At 39.1% G+C, this 22,172-nt stretch overlaps 2 protein-coding genes across 3 annotated transcripts; both read right to left on the bottom strand.

Annotated features, from left to right (window-relative positions):
- Nucleotides 1-794: 794 nt before the first annotated feature.
- LOC149820324 (putative mitochondrial adenine nucleotide transporter BTL3) lies at nucleotides 795-13,896 on the bottom strand. The gene is made up of 4 exons (XM_089983406.1): nucleotides 13,369-13,896; nucleotides 8,872-9,172; nucleotides 5,260-5,688; nucleotides 795-938 (listed from the first exon to the last, which is right to left on the bottom strand). Exons 1-4 carry the CDS (start codon nucleotides 13,842-13,844, stop codon nucleotides 870-872), a joined length of 1,275 nt encoding a protein of 424 aa, XP_089839532.1. The 5' UTR covers nucleotides 13,845-13,896; the 3' UTR covers nucleotides 795-869.
- Nucleotides 13,897-16,288: 2,392 nt separating this feature from the next.
- On the bottom strand, nucleotides 16,289-21,900 carry LOC149820323 (uncharacterized). Of its 2 annotated transcripts, XM_089983224.1 has the most exons (6): nucleotides 21,804-21,893; nucleotides 21,114-21,238; nucleotides 21,000-21,023; nucleotides 16,853-16,927; nucleotides 16,646-16,750; nucleotides 16,289-16,573 (listed from the first exon to the last, which is right to left on the bottom strand). In XM_089983224.1, the coding sequence occupies exons 2-6, from the start codon at nucleotides 21,150-21,152 to the stop codon at nucleotides 16,457-16,459; spliced, it is 360 nt and encodes a 119-aa protein (XP_089839350.1). In that variant the 5' UTR covers nucleotides 21,153-21,238; nucleotides 21,804-21,893; the 3' UTR covers nucleotides 16,289-16,456. The 2 variants fall into 2 exon arrangements, with proteins under 2 accessions (XP_089839350.1, XP_089839351.1); XM_089983225.1 differs by lacking the exon at nucleotides 21,114-21,238 and having other exon boundaries at nucleotides 21,804-21,900.
- Nucleotides 21,901-22,172: the final 272 nt, after the last annotated feature.

Below are 22,172 nucleotides of genomic sequence, written 5' to 3'. Positions count from 1 at the left end.
CAAACAAGGAGACGTTGAAGACACATCATCCGGAGAAGGATGATTAATTGATGCAACCACAGTTGTGGCACGGACCGTAAGATTTTTTGAGATTTCATGTAGTTGCGATTTAGATAACTCGATACCTAGTAGTTGTGTTGTCGCTGTGACATCAAAGCCCATCACTTGAGAAAGCAATTGGTCATCATCCCCCTTTCCCCCAAAGGATTTTCCTTCATTGACTCTATGCACAATGTTTATTTGCATCGCTTGAGGAGCCCCGAAAAAGTTGTGGTCCCAACCCATCCCCCCCCCCCCCCCCCCCCATCACACACTAAGGCGGGAGCCATATCTGCCCGATAAGAAAAAACTTTTATTCCAAAACAAGAAGTGGGAGAAGAGATGAAGGTCGTAGGAGTTTCCAAGATGATCTGAACTAGTCCCACGATGATATATTTTATGTTGCCAACCATCGAGAAAATGACATGGCATAAAAATGAAATATCTATACACTGGCCGAGGATGATACAGTCTTCAGGGGATGCTTTCTCGCAAGTTTTCAAAATAGGGCGGGCAGAATACGAAACGTCAGGGATCACAACATCTAAATTGCCATAAACCTGACCCTCTAGCGCAGAGCGAGTAATGATGTTAACATCTTCACGAGAAGATTTTTTCTCCAAGTATCAAAAAGAGGCCTTCGGTATTATGGGGAACTGTGAGAGAGAGAGAGAGAGAGAGCTCTATGGACAATAATTCTGGAACTTTCTATTACATTGCCACCAAAGAGAGAGAGAGAGAGAGAGAGCTCTATGGACAATAATTCTGGAACTTTCTATTACATTGCCACCAATTTGAATGTTATGGAATCAGTAGCATACACATATATATCAATTGACTTTCAATGTTGACTTCATCATCTCATAGAAGAGATAGCTAAGAGCTGCAGATGGCAAAACCTGCACGAGATGACATAGTTGGTCAAAAACGTAACAAAAATGTAACTACGATAATATGATAGACTTGATTGATTAAATTTAATCATATTATCTTTTTTATAATATGATAATCAGTCAAGTCTTTCATATTATGAAAAAGATTATATGATAGACTTGACCGATTAAATATATATGTTTTTTTTCCCTAAAAAATAAGACTAGAGAAAATTACTGTAGACTACTCAAATTTTGTATACATTTTATAATATCTATGAACAATATATGTTGCTATAACTATTATGATCTAGGAAAAGCAATTACTAAAATTGATTACAGTAATCATATTGAGCACTTTGTAACACAATTTGCTAATATGACAAGAAAAAGGTGCTATACACAAATATAATAAAAAAACAAAAGTGATATTCATCTAATTTATGCATCCAACTTGACAAAACTTTGTTGTATACTCTTTATCTTGGATATCCAATAAGAACCATATGAATTAGGGTCTACCCAAATGAAGAGAGAATATAAAATGTCTATTCCACTTGATGCTACGAGACAATGCATTAGTGTAGGTGGAAAACCTACTAGTGCATAGAAGTTTGCATAAACAAGTTATATCAAATATGATATCAAGTATAACCCATAGTCACCTGTATCTTTCAAGATAATTTCTCGTAAAGGGTTTTTCTCGAGCATATTTACAAAAACTGTTTTTTCGTAAGAAAAATCACAGAAGTTTTAAGAATCCAAAAAGTATAACTAATAATGAAAAAGATGGGAAATAATAAGTTTTGTATCAATTTTCTTGCAAAAATATAAAGAAGTTTTAAAAGTTTTTAAAATACAAAACAAAAAAAATTGATATATAAAAATAAGTTTTTTTTTAAAATGTTACAAAAATACCATGATATCTTTCATTTTAGCGATACTTTGAAAATATAATGATATTATCAGCCTAACTTAAAATGGCAAGAATATCCTGATATTATCAAAATATTAGTAATAATTTTTTTTTTGAGAGAATAGAAAATATTATTAACATAGTGAAATAGGGATACAAATCAAATCAAATAAAGGGGTTGTGATGAGATATCACATTCCCTTAGCAAACAAAATCCCAATGTGCATGAGGTAGAGTACATAGATGAAACCCACCACCCCCGGTAGCAGCAAAGCCATACAAGATGCGGGTGTATCGTGCCATAGTTCATATCGTAACCCTCTGTCCCCTAACAAGTCAATGCTTGCCATTTGCGAAGAACCTGTTCTCTTACCTTCCACCGCCAATGTTTGAGAATACCTTCCAAATCACCGGCCTTACCCTTGAAGATATGATGGTTTCTTTCAAGCCAAATAAGCCTCCAAACTGTCAAGATCCAAACACGCCACACAAATTTCCACTGGCAACTCTTTGAGTTTAAGTGCGGTGCAATCAACACCTCCCTCGAGAAGATGCTGTCCCAGTCCGTGAATAAATCATTCAATGCACGGTGTAGTAAGGTTTGAGTGAATACAATTCCAAAAAAGGTGAGAGGTAGACTCTTCATCACAAAGACAAAGCGAGCAACGACTAGCAAGATGAAAAACCTGGCGTTTGAACAGAGATCTTGGTGTTGGTCACATCACGTAAAATCAGTCAGCCCATAATAAGTAGGAAACCCCCCCACCCACAATGCTTTCTTTGGAAGCCAAAAGGGAGAGGATGAACCAAGAAAATGATACATGAAAGAAGCATTAATCTCTCCATCACTTATGAATGGCCAAGGAAGTGCCATCCTCCTTTTGTGATATAGAACAATTACCATATATACTTGGCTATAGCTGCCTCGTATAAACTTGGGAAAGTTTCTACACCAAACGTCATGCTAAAATAATGTTTTCGACATGTTTCCCACCTTGACTCGGGTAACCGAGTTATAGTGGTCCAAAATCGAGACCCATCCCTTCCAAATCCTGGAACCCTTCTTCCACTTATTGATTTCGGTCCAACTCCATGACCATCCCACCAATCCATATTTTTCAGAAAAGAGCAAACTAAGTGTCCACAACCTCTTACAAATCCTCTATAACCACTTAGTCAAGAGTGCATGGTTTTATCTCCTCCAACTTGAAGTGATTGGGCGACAAAAAACCAGTTCATATCGTTTCTCCTAAAGGTGAGCATAAAGATGTATCTATTCAGCAATGTTTAAACTATTGGCGAGCATGAATATGTACCCATTCAACATAGGGAGATCTCTACTGATAATATTTCTCTTGATGGTGTGTTGCAGGACGTCTCCATTCAGAAAATTCATAACAGTGTTGTTCTTATAAGACCACTACTAGATACTTTTGGCATCTCATCTCATATTAGTTAAATGAATACATCACAAAATATATGTCAACTAAATTCATACGACAAACCTTATGTAATCATGTTCATCTCATTTTCATTCTCGACCCAAGGAGTTTGGCATAGCGGGATGCGGTCTAAACTGTTAGATGGGCAGTCTAGGTTCAAATCACATAGGCATCGCCCACTGCGTAAGCCAAAGCTCAGTGACTCTCTGGGGTCAAGGGGTAAGCCCTCAGAGTTTTACGCCGACATGGACATAGACTGTAGTATGGCAGGCTGAAATTAATAGCGCAGTTAGGTCTCTGCGGCTGGGCAATTTCTCTGAGTAAAAAATCAAAAAATAAATTAAGTAAACTATATTCTAAATTACCATCATATTCTCATATGACAAACATTATGTAATCATGTTCATCTCATTTTCATTCTCATCTTACCTATTGAAATATGTATTGAAAAAGTTTCAAAATTTAACTCCTTTTCATATGATGGGAAATTACAAATCACTTACTCTTTATAAAGTTTATGGTTTCCTTCCAAAATAACTTCAAAATTGTTTAGTCTCATATTTAAAAGGGAGGAAAAATTTTGGGGCTTAAATAGAGATCTTTTCTATATTCTCATATTTTGAAAACCTTTGTCTTGAGGTGGCCTGTGTGGACTTTGTTGCGCAACATGCGTGAATGAAAGTACTTGACCATTGGTCAAAGGCTGTAGACCATTTAAAATGTTGGATTGATGACCATTAAAAGTCATTTACAAGCTAAAAAGGTTCTTTGCATTCCTAAGCCTATAAAGACCCTTCATTTTGACCTTTTTATCATCGGGATCTCTGATTTTTGTTTTCTCTGTTATTCATTTTTTTTGCTCTTGTTTGGCTTACAATTGTTCGTGTGTGTGAGAGATCACTTTTTTTTGCTCTTGTTTAGCTTACAAGTTCGTGTGTGAGAGAGAGATCACCTGGTCTTGCAGTGACGCTTTTGAGTTTCAAGCCTAGTTGTATCTTGGAAACTCAGTTGCATTAATTCTCAATTTACATCTTTAAAAATCTTGAAATGGGGCGATTTAAGTTTTAAGATTGTGATATTAAGAGCGTGCCTCTAAGTTTGGAATCTCAATTTTTTTTTAACACCATGTTCCAACAATATATATTCTTAAAAACATGTGCATGCCTTAATTAGTTTAGTCAAAATTTAATTTGATATATAAGTTAATCTCACATAAATATGTTGTCTACCTCATATGTCTTATGAAAAATGAATTATTTCTTTTATGCCTTGAAAATGTGTATCAAACTATATAGTTGTAGCATGCAAGCTGAATATGCCAATTGTGTTGTGTGAAGCTTTTTATTTGAAAATCAGTTAAAGAATCACCATAGTAAAAAGTTACTTTAGAGTCTTTCTTCTCCTCCAATGCAATGTAAATTTTCAAATGGATATATATAATAACAGTTAGGAGTGGTCAACGGGCTGGGCAGCCTGACAGGCGAAGCTGACCGGGCCCTCCATGAGCCGGGTTTGGGCCAATGTTTTAGGCCCAGGCCGAAACCCGGCCTGTTGTATATGTGGGCTGGCCCGATGGGCCTGAGTTATTTACTATTTTGTTAATAATATAAAATTTAAAAAAATATATAACTACTGCATAGTAATTTGGTAACTATTATTTTCTAACTAATTAGTTACATTAATTTTATGAAAACTAGAAAAAAATTAATTGGGAGCATGAGAAGTTGGGAACTTGTTAATTATTACTATTTACAAATGAAATTCGGCCCGGCTGGGCTGGATCCCGACCTGCTTCACATTGGCCTGTTGGGCCAATGGGCTGTTCTTCAAACGCGAGCCCATTAAGAACCAGGTCATCTCTGAGTCAGGCCGCACATAAAGCCCAGCGGGCCAAGCTCTAAAGGGGTCTAGGCCAGGCGAGCCCAATGCCCACCCTTAATAACAGTAAACAAGTAAATAAGAAATAATGTGAGGGTAGCAAGTGTTATACCTGCATTGTGCTAGGAATCAAGCCTACAAACATGGATCTGAGCCCGTCCCTTTCAATCATTTTGCCAAATGCAGCAATCAAGCCGAGCTTGGCAGCCCTGCTAAGTTGAAGCTGCCTGCGTACTACTTCTAGAGGGTATGTCACAGTTTCTGAACAAGCACCTGCAATAGCTCCATAAATGAGAGTCCTCACAGCTCCAAACTCTACCTCCTCCTTTTCCCTCAGTGACTGTGGTGAAGATTTGAGATAAGCTGCTTTCAGTATGTCATAGACACCATAGAATACTGCACTTGCCGGTCCCATGCTAAGTAGTGCTGGGGTAAGGCCCTTGTAGAGGGAGAAAAACCCTTCGTTTTGAATCATATGAATGACACATCCCACCACGCCTCCCAGGGCATCCCCTCCTGGTGCCAAAAGCCTAGTCCTAATCTGCATGATAAGAAGCCAATGACAGGATATGTTTCTTTATTCTTTTTAGTTGAGAGTAGCCAATGATAGGATTCTTTCTTTATTCTTTTTAGTTTTTTTTTTTTTTTGAAAGGACATGGCATCTTTAGCTGGGCAAGCCAACGCCTAGTATTAACCCTAGGAGCGAGGATCCTAACCTCAGAGTTTTATGCCGCTGGAATCATGACTGTAAGGTATGGTAGGCTGAGCCAAGGCGGCCAGGTCTTCGTGATGGATGCAGTTTCTTCAGGTTATAAAAAAAAGAAGGATATGACATCTTTAATGAAGATTTTACATATCCCCTGTCAGTGCCATCAATCTTTAAGGGCTCATTTGTTTCATGTATTTTTCACAGGAAATTACCGAGCTTTTACAAATCTGTGCCATCTCCTGTGGAAGACCCTTCTTTTCCATGTATGGGAATGAAATAAACAGGCTCTACCGGCACATTTATTTCACTTAGTCATCCATCGCAACCTGCAATCCACCATCATCTCAACACCACCCCATCCCCCAATGGGGAAGAGTTTTCCCATGAGAGAGCGTGTTTCATACAAAATGCCTTTCCTACGAGTTTGTATGTAACAGACGTGCCCTAGGGGGTTGTTTTGAGGTAGCCACTTATCCAGGAAGAGTTGGAAATTTGCACTGTGTTCCACAATGCAATTTGCCAAATATTGCAATAAAAAGGTGAGAGGTTGCATCCAACACCCCCAACTTTTAACTTTGAAATGGTTCAGAAGTTTATGCAGAAACACTGGAACAAAAAAACTATTTCAAGTTGAAAGCTCTAAGGGAATGAACCAGAAATGCAGCTGTATATAGCATCAACTTAAAAACCTATGGTACCCGGACAGTTTCTGTACCCATGTACATACAAGTTGGTATTTAATTTATAATTTATAATTATATTTTTAGTTTATAACTTTATATTTTAAGCATATAATATATATTTTAGATATAACATATATGTTTATATGTTTAGATTATATTCACCTATACATCCCAACCCAGTTATACAACTATATACCATTGGGATTCGAACTTGCAACATCCCAACCCAAGGTGACCTGCACTAACTGCTCTTGTTAGGGTGAGAGCACTAAGATGTTCGGGGACCTTGGTCGTTAGATGGCCTAACAATGTAGGTCAATTCACTCCCTCAGCGAAGCAGGTTATATGCCCCCCTCCCCCCCCCCCGGAAGACGGTTGTTAGCTACATCGCATGTTCAGGGGTCCCAATGAGCACCACGTATGTAAGCACGTATGGCGTGTACCCCCATGTTTGTTAGCATCAGTTAGCGTCGGAGTCCGGTGCGGTTGAAAAGACTTAAGTACCCTTTCCTCCATTGGTGCCATAAAACAACGATTCTTGAAAGGGAGTTGTTGCAAAGACTTAAGTACCCCAAAGATGGTTATTTAAGACCCAGGCAGGATTATCCGAGAAAGGAATCGCCCCTGAAGAAGGCCATGAACATCAACCCTCTCGCTCTATCTCTCTCCCTTCTCTTTCTGCTTCTGTGCACATCCAGCAAACAATCCTACATTGCGTCATCAAGCATCGACTGAATGTAGCATGGTTCAACTTGATGAGTTGTGGAGCCTGATTCAGAGTTTTTGCCCTTACAAAAGGGGGTCTGAGGGCTCCCCCCCCCCCCCTCCCCGGCGCGGGTTTCGAATTCAGAAAATTTTTTGGGGCCTTGTATAAATTCCTTCTTTTCTTTCCCTCTTGTAACTATCGAAAAAGATGTTTTGTTTGATCGTGGCGCTCATATGTTTCTATCGGTTATTTCGTGCTCGAGGTTTTCGTAACACCTTTCCCGTGATTTTCTGTTTTTTTTTTTCGCTACTCGATTTAGTGATTTTCTAAAAAAAAAATTCGCTACTCAATTCAGCGATTGCCATTTTTTTTGCTACGCGATTTTCGTAAATCGCTACTCGATATAGCGATTTACGAAAATCGCATAGCAATTTGCCATTTATTTATTTTTCGCTATGTGATTTTCATAAATCGATACTCGATTTTGCGATTTGCCATTTTTTTTTTCACTATGTGATTTTCGTAAATCGCTAATGTGTGTAAATCATAAATCGTGATGTTGAACACCGGCCCCTTGAGCACGATCTTCACTGTGATCAGGTTGTAGTCGCCAGCTGTCCCGATGGCAATCTTGAGGTTCGTGATGGGGAAGTCTGAGAGAAATGTGCCATTCCCAACGTAGGCGGAGAGATGGGTCCTGTCAGAGAGTACGGCGCCGAAGGTCAAGATGAGGACCTCGCGGTGCCAGAACCCGACGAATGCCTGCCAAGACTTGAGGGTGTGAATGCCCGTGTTGAATAGCATCAGGGTGGCTTGGAAGGCATAGCCGTGATCGAAAGTATTGCCGATATAGGGGTAGATAGATTGTACTTTGAAAGACTCCGTTGTAGGTGTACTAGAGGAAGATTCTGTTGTAGATGTCCCTCGAAGGCGGCATAGGGGCCGCCGCAGTCGGTTACCCGCTAGACGAGTACAACATTCTGAGCACTGCTAGCAGAAAGAGGACGACGATTACCATTGAATCGTTGACTCTTTGCCTCCCTTAATTTCTTCTCTAGAGAGAAAGAGAGGGTTTTATAGTGTTTCACGGAGAAGGAAGAAGAAGATGACGACGGAAAGTTCAAACGAAAAATAAAGAGAGTGTTTCATGTTTGTTTGTTGTTTGGACTTTGAAGAGTTAACATCATCCTCGACTTTCCTTTCTGGATGGAGGATATTTTTGTCCTTTTTTTGAAGTGTCGTTTTCCTTTTTTTGAATAGAAGATATTTTTGTTATTTTCTTGAATCATCATTTCGTAGCAAGAATAACAAGAAAGGGTACTTAAGTCTTTGCAACCGCACTGGACTCCGATGCTAAGTGATGCCGATACACACGGGAATACGAGCTCCATGTGCTTACATACGTGGTACTCATTGAGACCCCAAACACGCACTGTAGCAAAGAGTCCTTCTTTGGGGGAGAACACACCACCCTCCCCTCTCTCAGGATTTACCATTCTAGGTTGGGGCCCAATTAGAGGTCCATCATAGTTACTTCCCCAAAAAACAAAAAGAATAAACTAAGATAGTTCAATGCTGAATTTTGTACACAAAAAAAAAAGAAGAAAAAGTTTGATTAAGCTAACCGTGTCAAGAGGGAGGCACAAAACTGTGGCAATGACACCAGAGATGCCACCACCAATGAGTCTGTCATGGCTTGTGATTTCTTGCTTCCCATAAACATGTTGCAGGCGATCACAGTACATGTCGTAGCATATGAAGTTTATGGATTTGAAGGGCACCATGCGGAACAAGTTGAGGAGGTTGCCCTTCCAGAAGCCCACCAACCCTTCTGAAGCCCATATCCATTGTATGGTGGTGAGCCATGTGAGCTTGGGGCGGACCATGCATTCCAGCTTTATTCTTTCCAGTGGTGCTACACATGTTCTGAAAACCAACAAAAACGCCAAAGCCAAACAGTATCTTTACACATGCTTTTTAAAAAAGAGAAAAACAGTAGATATGATCTATACGCATTGTTTTGTAGAAAAAAAAGTTTTGGGACTACGTGATTATAGCATACATGTATGTTTTTTAAGACTTTTAAAAATAAACAGCTCACAATGTATCAAAATTTTATGACTTAAAAAATCCTGTTTTTCTGTCTAAAAAACATATCCAAAGCATAATTCCTATGAAATAAACTATGTTGCGTACATCGTAAGGTTTAATTGAGAAGATACAACCTACAACCATGATTTCTAGTATGTGAGAGTAGGTATTTCTTGAGCACCATTGCATTACTCTCTCTCTCTGTCTGTATTTATATGGAGAGAGAGAGAGAGATATGTTAAGCATTTTCTGATATCATCTGAATTGGTACAACGACCATAAATATGGCAGACAGAGCCAGCGCGGCTATGTCTCTAATCCTGTGATCGGTTTCTCCATGTAAATAAAAAAAAAGTTTGTCAGATAACAAGGGGTGGTCGAACGTGATAGATGATTGCATCATGCTATCATAACTGAAGAGTTTTGACTTTGAATTCTATGGGGGTAATTGTCTAAACCACCATAAGAGAAATCATACCCGGGTCCTATAAAGATTAGATGAATCAGACCAAGACCATACCTGCTAAAATAATATATATATTTTTTTTATATTGAAAAATGCAGATCTTAGTGGGAACTTGGGTCAGGCCCTGGTCTGGTAAGAAATTATACAAACCATACCTGGCTTCATATATTAATCGGACCCTTTTGGTCCAACCCGGATTCTAATCGGGCCTTGTTATTTATCACCAAACCCTAGCCCTATAGGACTTGGTACGGGTCAGGTCTGGGTCAAACCCGACCCATTGACACCCCTACTTATTGAATCACGAATTGGATAAAAGTTTGATGAAGAAAGCCTTCACCGAATCGGGACGTCTATTTTAACTTAATCAGATATTGATTTGCATGAAAACATAGTGGTGCGAATTCAGATGTAAAATCATGAAGCTGAATTTGACCCGATTAACCTATTGGATCTACAACTTTTTGACCAAATCTGACTAAATGGAATCAGGTCAGCTGGATATCCAACCCATGCCTGTACCAATTACATTCCTAGTCACACATTTGCCATCTACCTATTTAATGGGGAAAAAAAATCATTCGAGAAAAGTTTGCCCCATATTTGGGATTCTAGAAAAGTGTGTCCCACATTTAGAATTTTGGGCAAAAGGTTGGCCCCTAAATGAAATTTTCCCTATTTAATATTGCATTATCAAGCTTACTCCAACATGAGTGCTTTCAGCTTTATATGTGATCCCACTAGTACCATCCAACTGACACATTGATGAAGCTTAATGCAAAGGACTGATTCAACTAACCCTAACCATTCTTAGCAAATCCACTTTAATCTGTTATATGGTCATGTCGTGATATTGGATCTTAGGGAGGGACATAGGTCAGGTTCGGGCTGGACTCAGGTCAGACCCCCAAGGGCTACAATAAATCATGTGAAAATCAGGCTCAAGGAACGCCTGGCCCAGTTCTTAATGGGCTCAGGCCTAGGCCTGTTCTTTCGGGCAAAGTACCAAAAACTTGGTCTTCTAAAATATAATATTCAGCTTGGCTTGGTTTGACTAGTTGGGCGCCAAGTCTTGCCACAACCAAGGCCATGATCATCCCTGCATCATTCATTCAAGCCCCGGAGTAGGGGGAAGCAGATCAGGTCATGCTGAAAATGAGTGTTTTTGCTCATGCTGAAATCGTGGCCATCCGATTTGCATTTTAAAAAGCTCAAAAGTCCACAAAACCACGTGGCATTCATCCAAAATGCAAACAGACGGCCACGATGTCCGCATGAGCAAAAACGCTCATTTTCAGCACGACCTGATCTGCTTCCGGAGTAGGGCATCCTTGTTAAACAAGCCAAAGCATACATTGCCAGCACGATGACTGTAGGTATGGCAGGCTGAGCCAGCGCGACCAGGTCTTTGTGCCGGGTGCAGTTTCTTCGGGTTATAAAAAAAAAAAAAGCAATCATGGCTCAGTAAGAATTTCCAACTTACTGGTCTCTCACTCCTGATGCAGTTTTCTTATGTAATCCAAAAAAAAATCTTGGAGCAATCACATTCTACCCCTCTCAAGACAAACTTTTTTTTCTTATAGGTAAGATGGAGTTAAGCAGAACCTGTAGCAGTTATGAAACCATATCATTGGGATTTGAACTTGCAACGTCCGAACACAAGGTGGTGTGCACTAACCTCTCCTATCATATCTCTAATACTTACCCTCTAAACAAACCGGATCCACAAAACTATATAAAACAACAAGAAAAACTATGTGAAAAAAACACATATTTAAGTAAGCTAGACATTTCTCATGCTATATTACAAAAGGCAGGTGTCTTCCCAAAGTCGTGGCTAGAAATGAATATAGAAAGACAAGGGCAGCAGATAAGATGATAGAGTTTTGGTATTCAAGCAACCCACGTTTTCATGTTGGCCCTACAACCTCTCTAACTTATATGGGAAATTGCCCTTATACTAGCAAAACTAGTGGCTGATAAACTGTTTCTCATTTGAGCCACGTCTTTCTTTTAAACATGATCCCCATGGTTGACCCTCCAACATGATATGGGCTCACACATAAACACCAGCATATTTTTTATGCTCCTGTTTAGAGTTTTAGTTCCATTTTTTTTTATTGAATAATGAAGAAAAACCACTGTTATGGTTCAGTCATCCCATCATGGGTCGAGAGGTGCCACAATGACCATGGTCTTTAGTCCTCCTTTTGACTTTGGAACTGATAAGATTTGAATGCAGAATGAATAACAGTTTACCATACAAGCAATCAGTCACCTGAACCAAGAAGAGATTTGAAAGGCTAGTTAGGGTTTGTAAAGCCGATTTTGAGTCCATTTGTAGGCAACAACATTGGCAATCATTTTTGGACTAGAACTCGCCCAATTGAACATACCCTTCTAAGGTCTAGATCATAGTTACCAGGAAACTAAATAGATACAAGAAGTGAGTGTTAAAAGTAGTATGAAGCAAGAAGCAAGATAAGGCTGTGAAGGGATTAATTATGCAAGTGCATGAAAAATGAAAAAGACATAGAAAGCAATATGAAGCGTGGAAACAAGTAAAGATCAAATGACAATGACAAGAATTAAAAGAAATACAAGGAAGCAAAGACAAATTGATTTGAGAAGATGAGGAGAAAGCATGCTTCCCACTAAAGATAATTGAGTTTCCCATGTTTTTGAAGTGGGTAGCCCAAAGCTTACGCTCCTTTGGGGTAAGCGTTCACTTTAGAATTGAGCTTCCCATGTAACAAGAAGCTTCTGCTAACTATAGTATAGACTCTAGCCAAAAAACACGATATTGACCAACCTAAAGAACACATGGCATTCCCACTAATGTATTGGTCAAAGTCTAAGACTAGCACGGTCAAATGGGGCAGCTGGATGCTAAAGTTGCCCTATAATAATGAAAGGATTTTGGCTTCAAATTTCACGGGCTCTATCCCCCAGCCTTTTTTATGAGCAAGTTAGGCGATAAATCCCATGTGGAATTTGAACTTGAGGCCTCTCAGTTATGATAGTGCAACTAAACTGTCCAGCTATCTCATCAGACCACACGTATTCCGTCAGATAAAGTACAATACTAGATTATGGGTCACACTGACTAAAAATGGACCTAGGTTAGTCAAAAAAGTGAATGGGTGTAAGCTCAATCAAGCAAACCAAGTTGGCTCATGTTTTGTAGCCAAATGAGTGAGTGACCTGTGCCAAGTCAGGAATTTTAAGCCGAAATATGGAATCCTGGATTCAAGCTTAACCAACCCACCTGTGTCAGACATTGAATCATTTTTCTTTTTTCCTTTTCTTTTTTCTTGGGGGGGGGGGGGGGGGCTCCTCGTCAGGCGCTGCATGTTAGCAGGCGTCTGGTTGGTAAAACTCTTGACATCCTCCTTGCCTACTAGGGTGTGCACCTAGCTTCAACCTAGCAGCAAGGGATGGCTCCCATGGGTTTCAAACTGCGGTCGTCCCATGTCAGGTGACAAACCATGGATGCCGCTAGCCAGGAAAGGGTAGCCTTTGTGGGTGATATTTAAACACTTAATTATGCACAAAGAGGACCAACCTTGAGACAAGTGTTGAGACTGCACCAGCTAAGAGATACTTGTGCATTTCAGAAAGACTGTCCCTCCCCCTTGATCTGTTGGCATCTTCATCCTTCCCCTTTACTTCTTCCTCTTTCTCTATGCTGCCTTGGTTTTCTCTCGAGGTCAATGTTAAGATACCTCTAGCACTTGTGGATTGTGCAATGTTGGCAAAATTAAGATACTCCCGTGACTGAACTTGCACGCCATTGATGTTGAGGGCTAGTGCTTGAAACTTGGAAGCCAATTGAGATGCTAGGACGAAGAAACTTGCCGCGAATCCCTTGAGCTCCCCGGGATGGTCTGGCTGGCAAAGGGCCGTTGAAAAGGTTAAGATAGAGAGAGGAGAATGGAAAAAAGTGTTGCTTGTGTCAATGGAAATATGGCTGTATTTTGCTTGTTGGAGTTGTGGGAAATACTTGAGTAGGTTGTTACTGTGTGAAGAAAATGGGTCCATCCTCTCTTCCTAGAGAGAGAGAGAGAGAGAGAGAGGGGAAGAAGAAAATAGAAAAATGTGATGGCCATAAGACACTGGATGATAGGGAGAAGAATCATTTTGTGGTGGAGAGAGAGAGACTGCTTCGTCTAAATGCATACGTGGTCCATGTTTGTTTCGTGAGGACTAGAAGAGTTTATGATACCACGGAGGAGCCACCACAATACCGTCATGGTTTTTACCCATGTGGTCAGTGGGGTCCTGTGTCAAGCTGAAGGCCCAGGATCGAATCCCGCTGATGCATGGGGCTACTGCCGTTGTTTTATCATGGTTGGGGCACGTAAGGGTGGGTGGTTGTGTTCTCAACGTAGAATTTAACGTTACAGATAGACAGGCACATTAAGTGTCCCGGTTCTCGGTGAGGTTTTCTTCATCATAAAAAAAATATACCGCCATGGTTTTTCAGCAACTGCAAGCCCTTTCCTTTCATCCAAGAGATGTAGGATGGTGGGGGGACATGCTTGACGCTACCGTGCATCAAATTTTTTACCCCAAGTCAAAGAAATCAAAATAGGCAGAAGCATAGAGAGTCCAATACTTAGCTGTGCTGCTGCTAGGAGCATTTAATTATCTGTAAGTAATACCATTACCAGCAGTATGCGCCCACCCACATGACCGGGCTCCAGGAAAAGAGTTATCAAAATTTTACTAAAATTAAAAAAAAAATAAAGTTTCAAATATATTTATACATCAAATAAATTATTTGTATTTTGAGAACTCAACATATTAGGTCCCATTTCTGGTTTTGCCCCATTCTGCCACATAGGATTTAAGTGTTTTATGATAGATCTGGACCGTTAGATGTGTTTAGCATGCTCGGTTTAGTGGAAATCGACTCTTGAATCATGCTTTTTTTATGAAAAAACATTTTTATGAGCCGAGAAAAATTGATACCTTCATAGCCATTGATTTTGGATCACCAGAAAAACCTATATACAAGTCAGATTCCGGTGATTCAAATGTCGGTTCCCACTAAACAAAACCTTATATAGATCATATGTTAAAAAATACCTAAAACTACGATTTTTTAAGAGGGCCTAACGAGCCCTAACGAAAAAGGAGGCCTAAAGAACACATTACTCTTTTATTTTGTTTGCTAAAATTTAGCCCATGCCAATGTACAAACAAAAATGCTAAAGAAAATGGTAAAATTAACCAAAGGATCTTCGCGTACAATTTTTTATTCAATCCATATATATATACATATATATATATAGAGAGAGAGAGAGAGAGGGAGAGAGAGAGAGAGGGAGAGAGTTAGCAAGGTTAGAAACTGAAATTCTGATGTTTTGCGAAGGGACTGAACAACTTTAGGTTAAAAAAACAAAAAAGAGGAAATGGTTTTCGATATATGAGAGAATCTAGAAGGCACATGTGGGCACCATTTAGGTAGGGCGGATGAGTAACATTACTTTTACAGAAATGTTAAAGGGCAAAACAAATTTAAATTTTTTGAAATGTATTTTGAAATATTGAAAAAGAAGTACAAAGGCAGATTTTTGTCATGGCTGAAGAAGCTGCTTCTGCTTTTTGTATATAGTATGAAAGGACTTTTATGTCCTTTAAACATGTCCAACTATGTCCTCTCTTGGTAAACCTAAATTAGATTTCATTTAATTGTAATTAGGTACACTATAACGGCATCTATCCCATCAATACTTCCACAGAACCGCCAGTAAAACATCCGTAAAAAGAGGTTTTGACCAAATCTGACCCTATGGATGAGCTCAGCATGATCACAAGAGTAAAAAACTGACCCTTGGATCACATATTTTGACATAAATTTACAATTTTTTAATGATTGAAAATTCGGTACATTGTAATTGTAAGGTTGATTCTTCAACCACCAGAAAATAGGATACATACATCATCCGAGGGCCAGTTCATGTAAATCCCAAATCTGAAGGGTTAAATGTGCAGTAAATAAAGGGTTAAGATTTGTTGAGCGTTTGTATGTGCAAACAAACAAATGGGGCAGAACCCCCTTGTTTAGTTTTTTCTTCTGGCCTACAGGTTTTGTTTAGCGGGAACTGGCTTTTGAATCGCAGAAATCTAACATGTATACAGATTTTCCCAGTATCCAAAAATCAACGGCTATGAAAACATGTTTTCATCGAAATCGAGCATGCTGAACACTTTTTCCCAACCACTTATAAAAACATGTTTTCATCAAAAAACATGATCCAAGAGTCGATTCCTACTAAATCGAGGATGCTGAACACATCTATTAGGTTAGATTATGTCAAAACAACTCGCATCGTTAGATTCAAACTAGATTGTAGGTAAAATCGATTGTACCAAATATAAACCCAATAAATTACAATTTTCTACTAGGGGGCCTTACCCAAAGGGTAGCAAACTTGATCTTTTTTCATTTCCAATCTATGCAGGCATGCGAAGCGTGGTTGTGAATAAAAATGCATACCTTGTTATCACAATTCAAGAAAGTATAGTCAACAAGACAACAGTTGCTAATGTGAAGAAAACAAGCACATGTTTGTGATGGATGTTAGTAAGGATCTTGCACAATGGCAAATATCAAGAATTTATGTACAACACCAAAGAGCAGCTGGTTAACTGGGGTTTCTGAGGACAATGATCACAGAGTCTCCACGCAGGAACATTTTGCTGATGAATCTATCCTTGTTCACAGGGTGGGCTTTCTTTTTGCCTTTTCCAGTCTTTGGAATCTGCACAACCGAAGCTCATAAGAGAGAGAAGAAAAGAACAGGAAGGAAAGCAAAAGGTTTTCTCACACAAACCTCTGTCCACATCTCTCTAACATTCTCAAGCACCATATTGCAGTGCCGGTCAAATGCACGAACACGTCCGAGAAGTTTCTTGTTGTTCCGACAGTTAATAAGTACCTAACAGCAGTCAAGTCAGACAATTTTCCTTCACTAAAGACCGCACTTCATTGATTGAAAGACAAAATCCAGATATATAAAATAATAAAATGTGAAACTTACCTGTGTGTTGTTCTTAACGCTCATCATCAGCACAGATAGAGGACCGGTGTTGAATTCCTCCTCTTCTTTCTTGGCCTGGTACATGAAAAAAAATCACGAGGAGAGAAAGAGAGAGAGAGAGAGAGTCGCCTAAGCTAAATAACTTTCCCTTGTATTGAGTATGCTTCTTCTTGATGCATATTGTGACTAATAAAATGAGTATTTTGTGTGTGTTCTCCCTCTTGTGTGCTCTTTGTGAAGTGCTTTGTTGCACTTGAGCTCTTGCCCATAAGTGGCATTTGAAGACTTTCTTCTTCGACCTCGTTTCATTACATTCACACCATTGGCTTAGTTGGTTCCTAATTCCCACCATTTAAGATCTTCCCTCTCAAGAGCTTGCCCATGAATAACTACGGTTGGGATTGTTTTCCTTTTTTTTTCTAACAAGATGAACAGGCTTGGTTTAAAGAATTGGTTTCTCTAACTCGACTCAAATCCCAATAATGTCACAATTTTACACCACTACGGGAATTGGAAGCTTAATGCAATGTCCAGTCTAGAGAATATGCTTCACAGATCCAATGACGTCATTCTACAAATAAAAGGAGCCACTATCAAGGCACTCACAATTCTATCAAGCTCTCATTAGAACATTTTGGGGGCAAAAACATGTTGAAAAGGCAATGGATAAAAAAAAGTGTCTTCTAGTGATGTTCTTAAGCAAATCCAGGACAAAAAAATAAAGCTCATGTAAGGTCCATGTTTTGGAAGCTATGTGGTATCCGTTGTTCATTAGATTTCTTCACCTTAAATTGGTGCTCCACTCATGTTGATTGTTGTCCATGGAATTGTTACCTTGCAGAAGAAAACTCTCCAATTCAAGCACAACGAAATCTACCCTACAACAGTAATTTGATGCCTTCCTATTAAAGGAGGATTACATCAAACCACAAGTATTTGCAAGTGTGTTGAAGGTCTTCAACTTTTTCAATGAGTCTTCAATCTTCAAAGATAGATTGGAATGACAGAATCATGCTTGTTCAAAATAGATTAACCTATGTGTTCAGTGTGAAGAATGTTGGAAGCTGTCACATGGATATGACTGTGGACATGGGGATAAGGCATTTTTATGAAGCTTTCTAACACTACTACATAAGGGATATGGTACAGGAGTAACAATGGAGTATTCATGTGACAGGTTTGATGTAAGGAAATACGAACTCTGTACAAAGTGGGAAGCAAATTATGAAGTGAAGCGAGAAGCATTTGGGAAGCACACTTCTAGAATATGGGCCACATTTAGGAAGCATACTTCTCATACGAAATCTAAAATAAAGAACAAGAGCATTGAAGAAATGCAGGTGAAGCATTGTCGCAAGTGTTTGAAAGGAAAAAAAAATGGACAATATAAAGTCTACAACACTTCAAACAAACGCAATATGGTTCGCACTTTCCTAGTAATGGTGGCATCCAATATCCTTCGGTTCACCTTGATGATGGTTCGAATACAGGCTATTTTCTTATCTTCCTAAACTTCATTGAGCATCTTAAGATCTACAAGCGAATGATCATTGATCAGAGACCTACACTGAATAGTCAGCTGATGAGTGGAACTTTGCTGGGTAGAAGTAATGAAGACAAAATAGGCAGCCTTATGCTTTGCATGCACACCTTAAAGGAACAGGACTATGAAAATTATTTGTTTCTATTAAAGAAAACAACACTAATGCAATCCGATATTTATTTGGAGCTTATGATCAATAGGGTGATCTAGAACAACAGTTAATAGAATTGATGAGAAACTAAACAATGTTATGATCTAGGTTCAATATCTCAAAAAAAGGCGATCATAATTCTACATCAGCTTGGAGAAAAAATGGACACTTGAAATTTGTGTATTTCAAGAACGGTGACAAGACGACGACCACAAGTACAACAAGGTAAGACCAGCGCAACCAGGTCTCCGATTCCAGAGGCGGTTTTCTGCTCCCATAAAAAAAATCAACAAAAATTTTATTTCACAAAATAGAACTGATCTTGGTATTATTTAATTTTAACTCATTCAAAAGATGCTGTATCCATGTGATTTCTATCGTAGTTCCTTGCACCCTGTTTGGTCAATGGCAAATCAATGCTAGTGGCTGAGAAGATCGCCTAGTGGTCACCTAAAATGCCTAAGCTAGACCTACTTGACCCAGACATGGTTCTCTTGCATCAAGTGCCACATCAAAACCCAGAGCCACCTAGTTTGGGTGCCTTTTCAATGCAGTATTGCACCCAATTCTTGACTCTGCCATAGCCTAGCTTGAGTGCAACCCTAGCTCAACTTGGCTATGCTGCTGGGCTCAAGGGTGGCTGGATGAGTGGCCTCAGAATTGAGGAACGATGCTAAAGATCTAGTGTTCAATTGCGAAAAAAAAAAAACATCAAAACATGAAATTTTCCCAAAAATGTTGATCTAACCCAGAGTTACCGGAAGCTTCTTAGGTAGGTGGGAAGCTCGCTTCCCGGAAACTCGCTTCGGAAGCGCGATACTCCTCGCTTCCAAAACTTCATGGGAATCTCGATTCCCCCACGCTTCTTCTATGCTTCCCACACACATGGTCTATGCTTCCTATATGCTTTTCTCACGTTTCTTTTCATATTTTTCATGTATTTTCTCTCACTCTTTCACTCACTTTCCATGTACTTTCTTTAAATTAGTAACCATCATTGTTAGATTTTAACAAAAATTTAACTCTTTTACTGAAAATCATGAAATATAAGAATAAACAATTTTATTTTAGTTTTTATTTGTTTCTTGTTCGATTCCTGTTCAATTACCATATTGCTTCATTTTTTTTAATATTTTGCTTTTAAATTGATACTTCGCTTCTCGCTTCCGCTTCCCGTGTCGTTTCCTGCTTCCGCTTCCTACTTTGGCAACCTTGATCTAACCAGAAGGGAAATCAAAGACTTGAAATTCATGGAGGTGAACACAGTGGCTAACTGACGTGATAACAAAATCAGTAATTGCTGATTATTTTTCACACTGCCTTTAGCCAAATCCATGATAGATCTTGCTTAAATAATCTCAAGACGAATTTGGTCAAGAATTTTGATCTCTCTACACTTTGAGTGCAATTAAGTCATTATCACTGTCACTGCATTAAGCTATGACCCCCAACCTGCCAAGTTTCAAATACAGAATTACTTCTAATTCACAAGGATCCTGACATAGAGTGCTGTGGTGTTTAGCCCTTGGCAACTTATCATCCTGGTGACTTAAACTAAACATGCCATGCAGCTTTTTGTATGATAAGACCAAGCCCTGTGATAGTCCAAACTCCACCCAATCACTTTCAAGATGTATATTGAGGCAGATTGATCACACATTTCAAGGAACCCACTTCAACAAATTCCAACAGAATTTTGTTATCTAACCATTTTCACTCGTATTTTTTGTGATTCACATTCTGCAAAATTGGCCTTGAAATTTTTTTCTTCATATGAATTAAAGTCTAATAAGATATTATGACACAAATAGCAAATAATTTAGTCATTTCACATAACATGATCATAAAACCTCATGGTTACAAACACAAGTGATCGAAAAGTATAGAACTAGGAAAACATGCAAGTAACTCCAGTCCAGGAATTCATCATTTTGAAACCCTTTTTGGCTATGAGTTTGACATATATCAACGAGACAATGTCAATATGATCGAGAGATTATAAAATTCATTAGAAACAGGTTATTTGGAATCAAAACTAGTGTAATAAACAACAAAGATCTAACATTTTAATAGCCAGACATATGAAGCCCTCCCAAGAGTTACAGTGCTTAAAACTGTTCTTCAAGGCTGAAAGTAAATAATATGAATGCATCTAGAAAACAGTCACCATATACATAAAGCAGTGAATAGGGTCAGATCAAACAATCATTAATCCAATATTGGTAGTCTCTACAAAATACAAACCACTCATCCCAACTAACAAAATTCTAAGATTCCATCTGGGATACGGATAACATCTGATAATAAGAAGGGAAAAAATAGCAAGTAAGGCTGTCTGAGAATGTGGGAATAGGCTTTGTGAATATGATCAAAACAGCTAAACGCCAAAAGTTGAACACAACAAAATTACAGAATAATCAATCAGAAGATGACAAAGAAGTTAGGCAACTTACATTCTCATCATTATCCATGGTACACTGCAATAATTCAAAAGAAAAGGATAATTAGAATTTAGAATCATCCAACTGATGAAAGAATGACTTCAATTCCGCTGATCAGAAAATTACACTAGCAAGAGCTAAATGAAGCAGCTTCGGCCTGCGCATAGGCACCCACCCACCACGCACATGCACGCATGATCACACACGCACACACGTGCAAGTAGCACTAAGTAGATTTTAGATTCAACCACCTACACAAAAACTGAGAGAAGTTGGGACACGAGCGCGCACACACACATGCACAAGTAGCACTAAGTGGATTTTATATTCAACCAGCTACACAGAAACTGAGAAAAATTGGGATATAAGGTGCACAAAGCTCCATCCCAACTTACCCTGATTTTTCTTGAAAAGTGGGTGGATCCAAACACCATATAAGTCATCTCACCAACACGCCCACGCTTATTAACGTGGAAAAGTCGACATCAAAATAGCAATCAACTGTCCTTGACATGAAACTCAAGGACCCCTTCAAATTTTTAGCTACCAACTAGCAGGAAATCAAAAGGGGTCCCTACCCTTCAAATGAAGGTCACAACCCCTCTTAGGGTTTGTTCTACAACATCAAATTCCGATAGATAATCAAGAAAATAAAATGCTAATAGTCAAGTTGGGAAAATTTGTATACCATTACCCTTGCAAAAAACGCAGAAACTAAGAAATGAAAGCAAAGATCGATTTTTCGAACAGAATCGTTGAGAAAAAAGATGAAGAGAAACGAAAAAAAATCAGAAAAAAAGAAAAGAAAATGCGCACCAGGAAATTTCTCGCCGAAACTTCTTCAGGAAAACAACTCTCTGCTCCAACCACGACGCCGGAGAAGAGCGCTCTGGCCGGACGCCGCTGTCGGTGAGAGAGGGGAGGTTTTAGAATTTGCCTACTTGGGTTTTAAGCTAGGTTTGCGCTCCTGTGAATTCCGGGTCTGGATCATAGGATAGTTCGGGTTGGATGGCCCTAATGCCTAATGGTACCACAGTCGTTAAATTGTAGGTCCAGAAAGCCGTCAAATAGTATGTCTTATGAAATTTCCTACCAGGCCCAGATCCGACCAAAGTCCCGACTAAGATCCATAACTTTTTCACTGTAAAACAACAAACAACAACAACTACGCCTTCATCCCAAAAC

Source organism: Nuphar pumila, chromosome 12 (genome assembly GCF_984573655.1).
Source record: "Nuphar pumila chromosome 12, dmNupPumi1.hap1.1, whole genome shotgun sequence".
NCBI classification, from domain to species: domain Eukaryota; kingdom Viridiplantae; phylum Streptophyta; class Magnoliopsida; order Nymphaeales; family Nymphaeaceae; genus Nuphar; species Nuphar pumila.
The sequence above is the reverse complement of the archived record's forward strand: the minus strand, read 5'-3'. Positions and strand labels throughout refer to the sequence as shown.

Excerpts from the sequence above, each read along its gene's own strand:
- LOC149820324 (XM_089983406.1), bottom strand. The coding sequence starts at position 13,844 with ATGGACCCATTTTCTTCACACAGTAACAACCTACTCAAGTATTTCCCA. Across the intron at positions 9,173-13,368 it reads GTCTCAACACTTGTCTCAAG|AACATGTGTAGCACCACTGG; the intron begins GTTGGTCCTCTT and ends GTTGGTTTTCAG. Across the intron at positions 939-5,259 it reads TGATTCCTAGCACAATGCAG|GTTTTGCCATCTGCAGCTCT; the intron begins GTATAACACTTG and ends CATCTCGTGCAG.
- LOC149820323 (XM_089983224.1), bottom strand. The coding sequence starts at position 21,152 with ATGCGCAGGCCGAAGCTGCTTCATTTAGCTCTTGCTAGT. Across the intron at positions 21,024-21,113 it reads TTCATTTAGCTCTTGCTAGT|TGTACCATGGATAATGATGA; the intron begins GTAATTTTCTGA and ends GAATTATTGCAG. Across the intron at positions 16,928-20,999 it reads CCATGGATAATGATGAGAAT|GCCAAGAAAGAAGAGGAGGA; the intron begins GTAAGTTGCCTA and ends TTCATGTACCAG.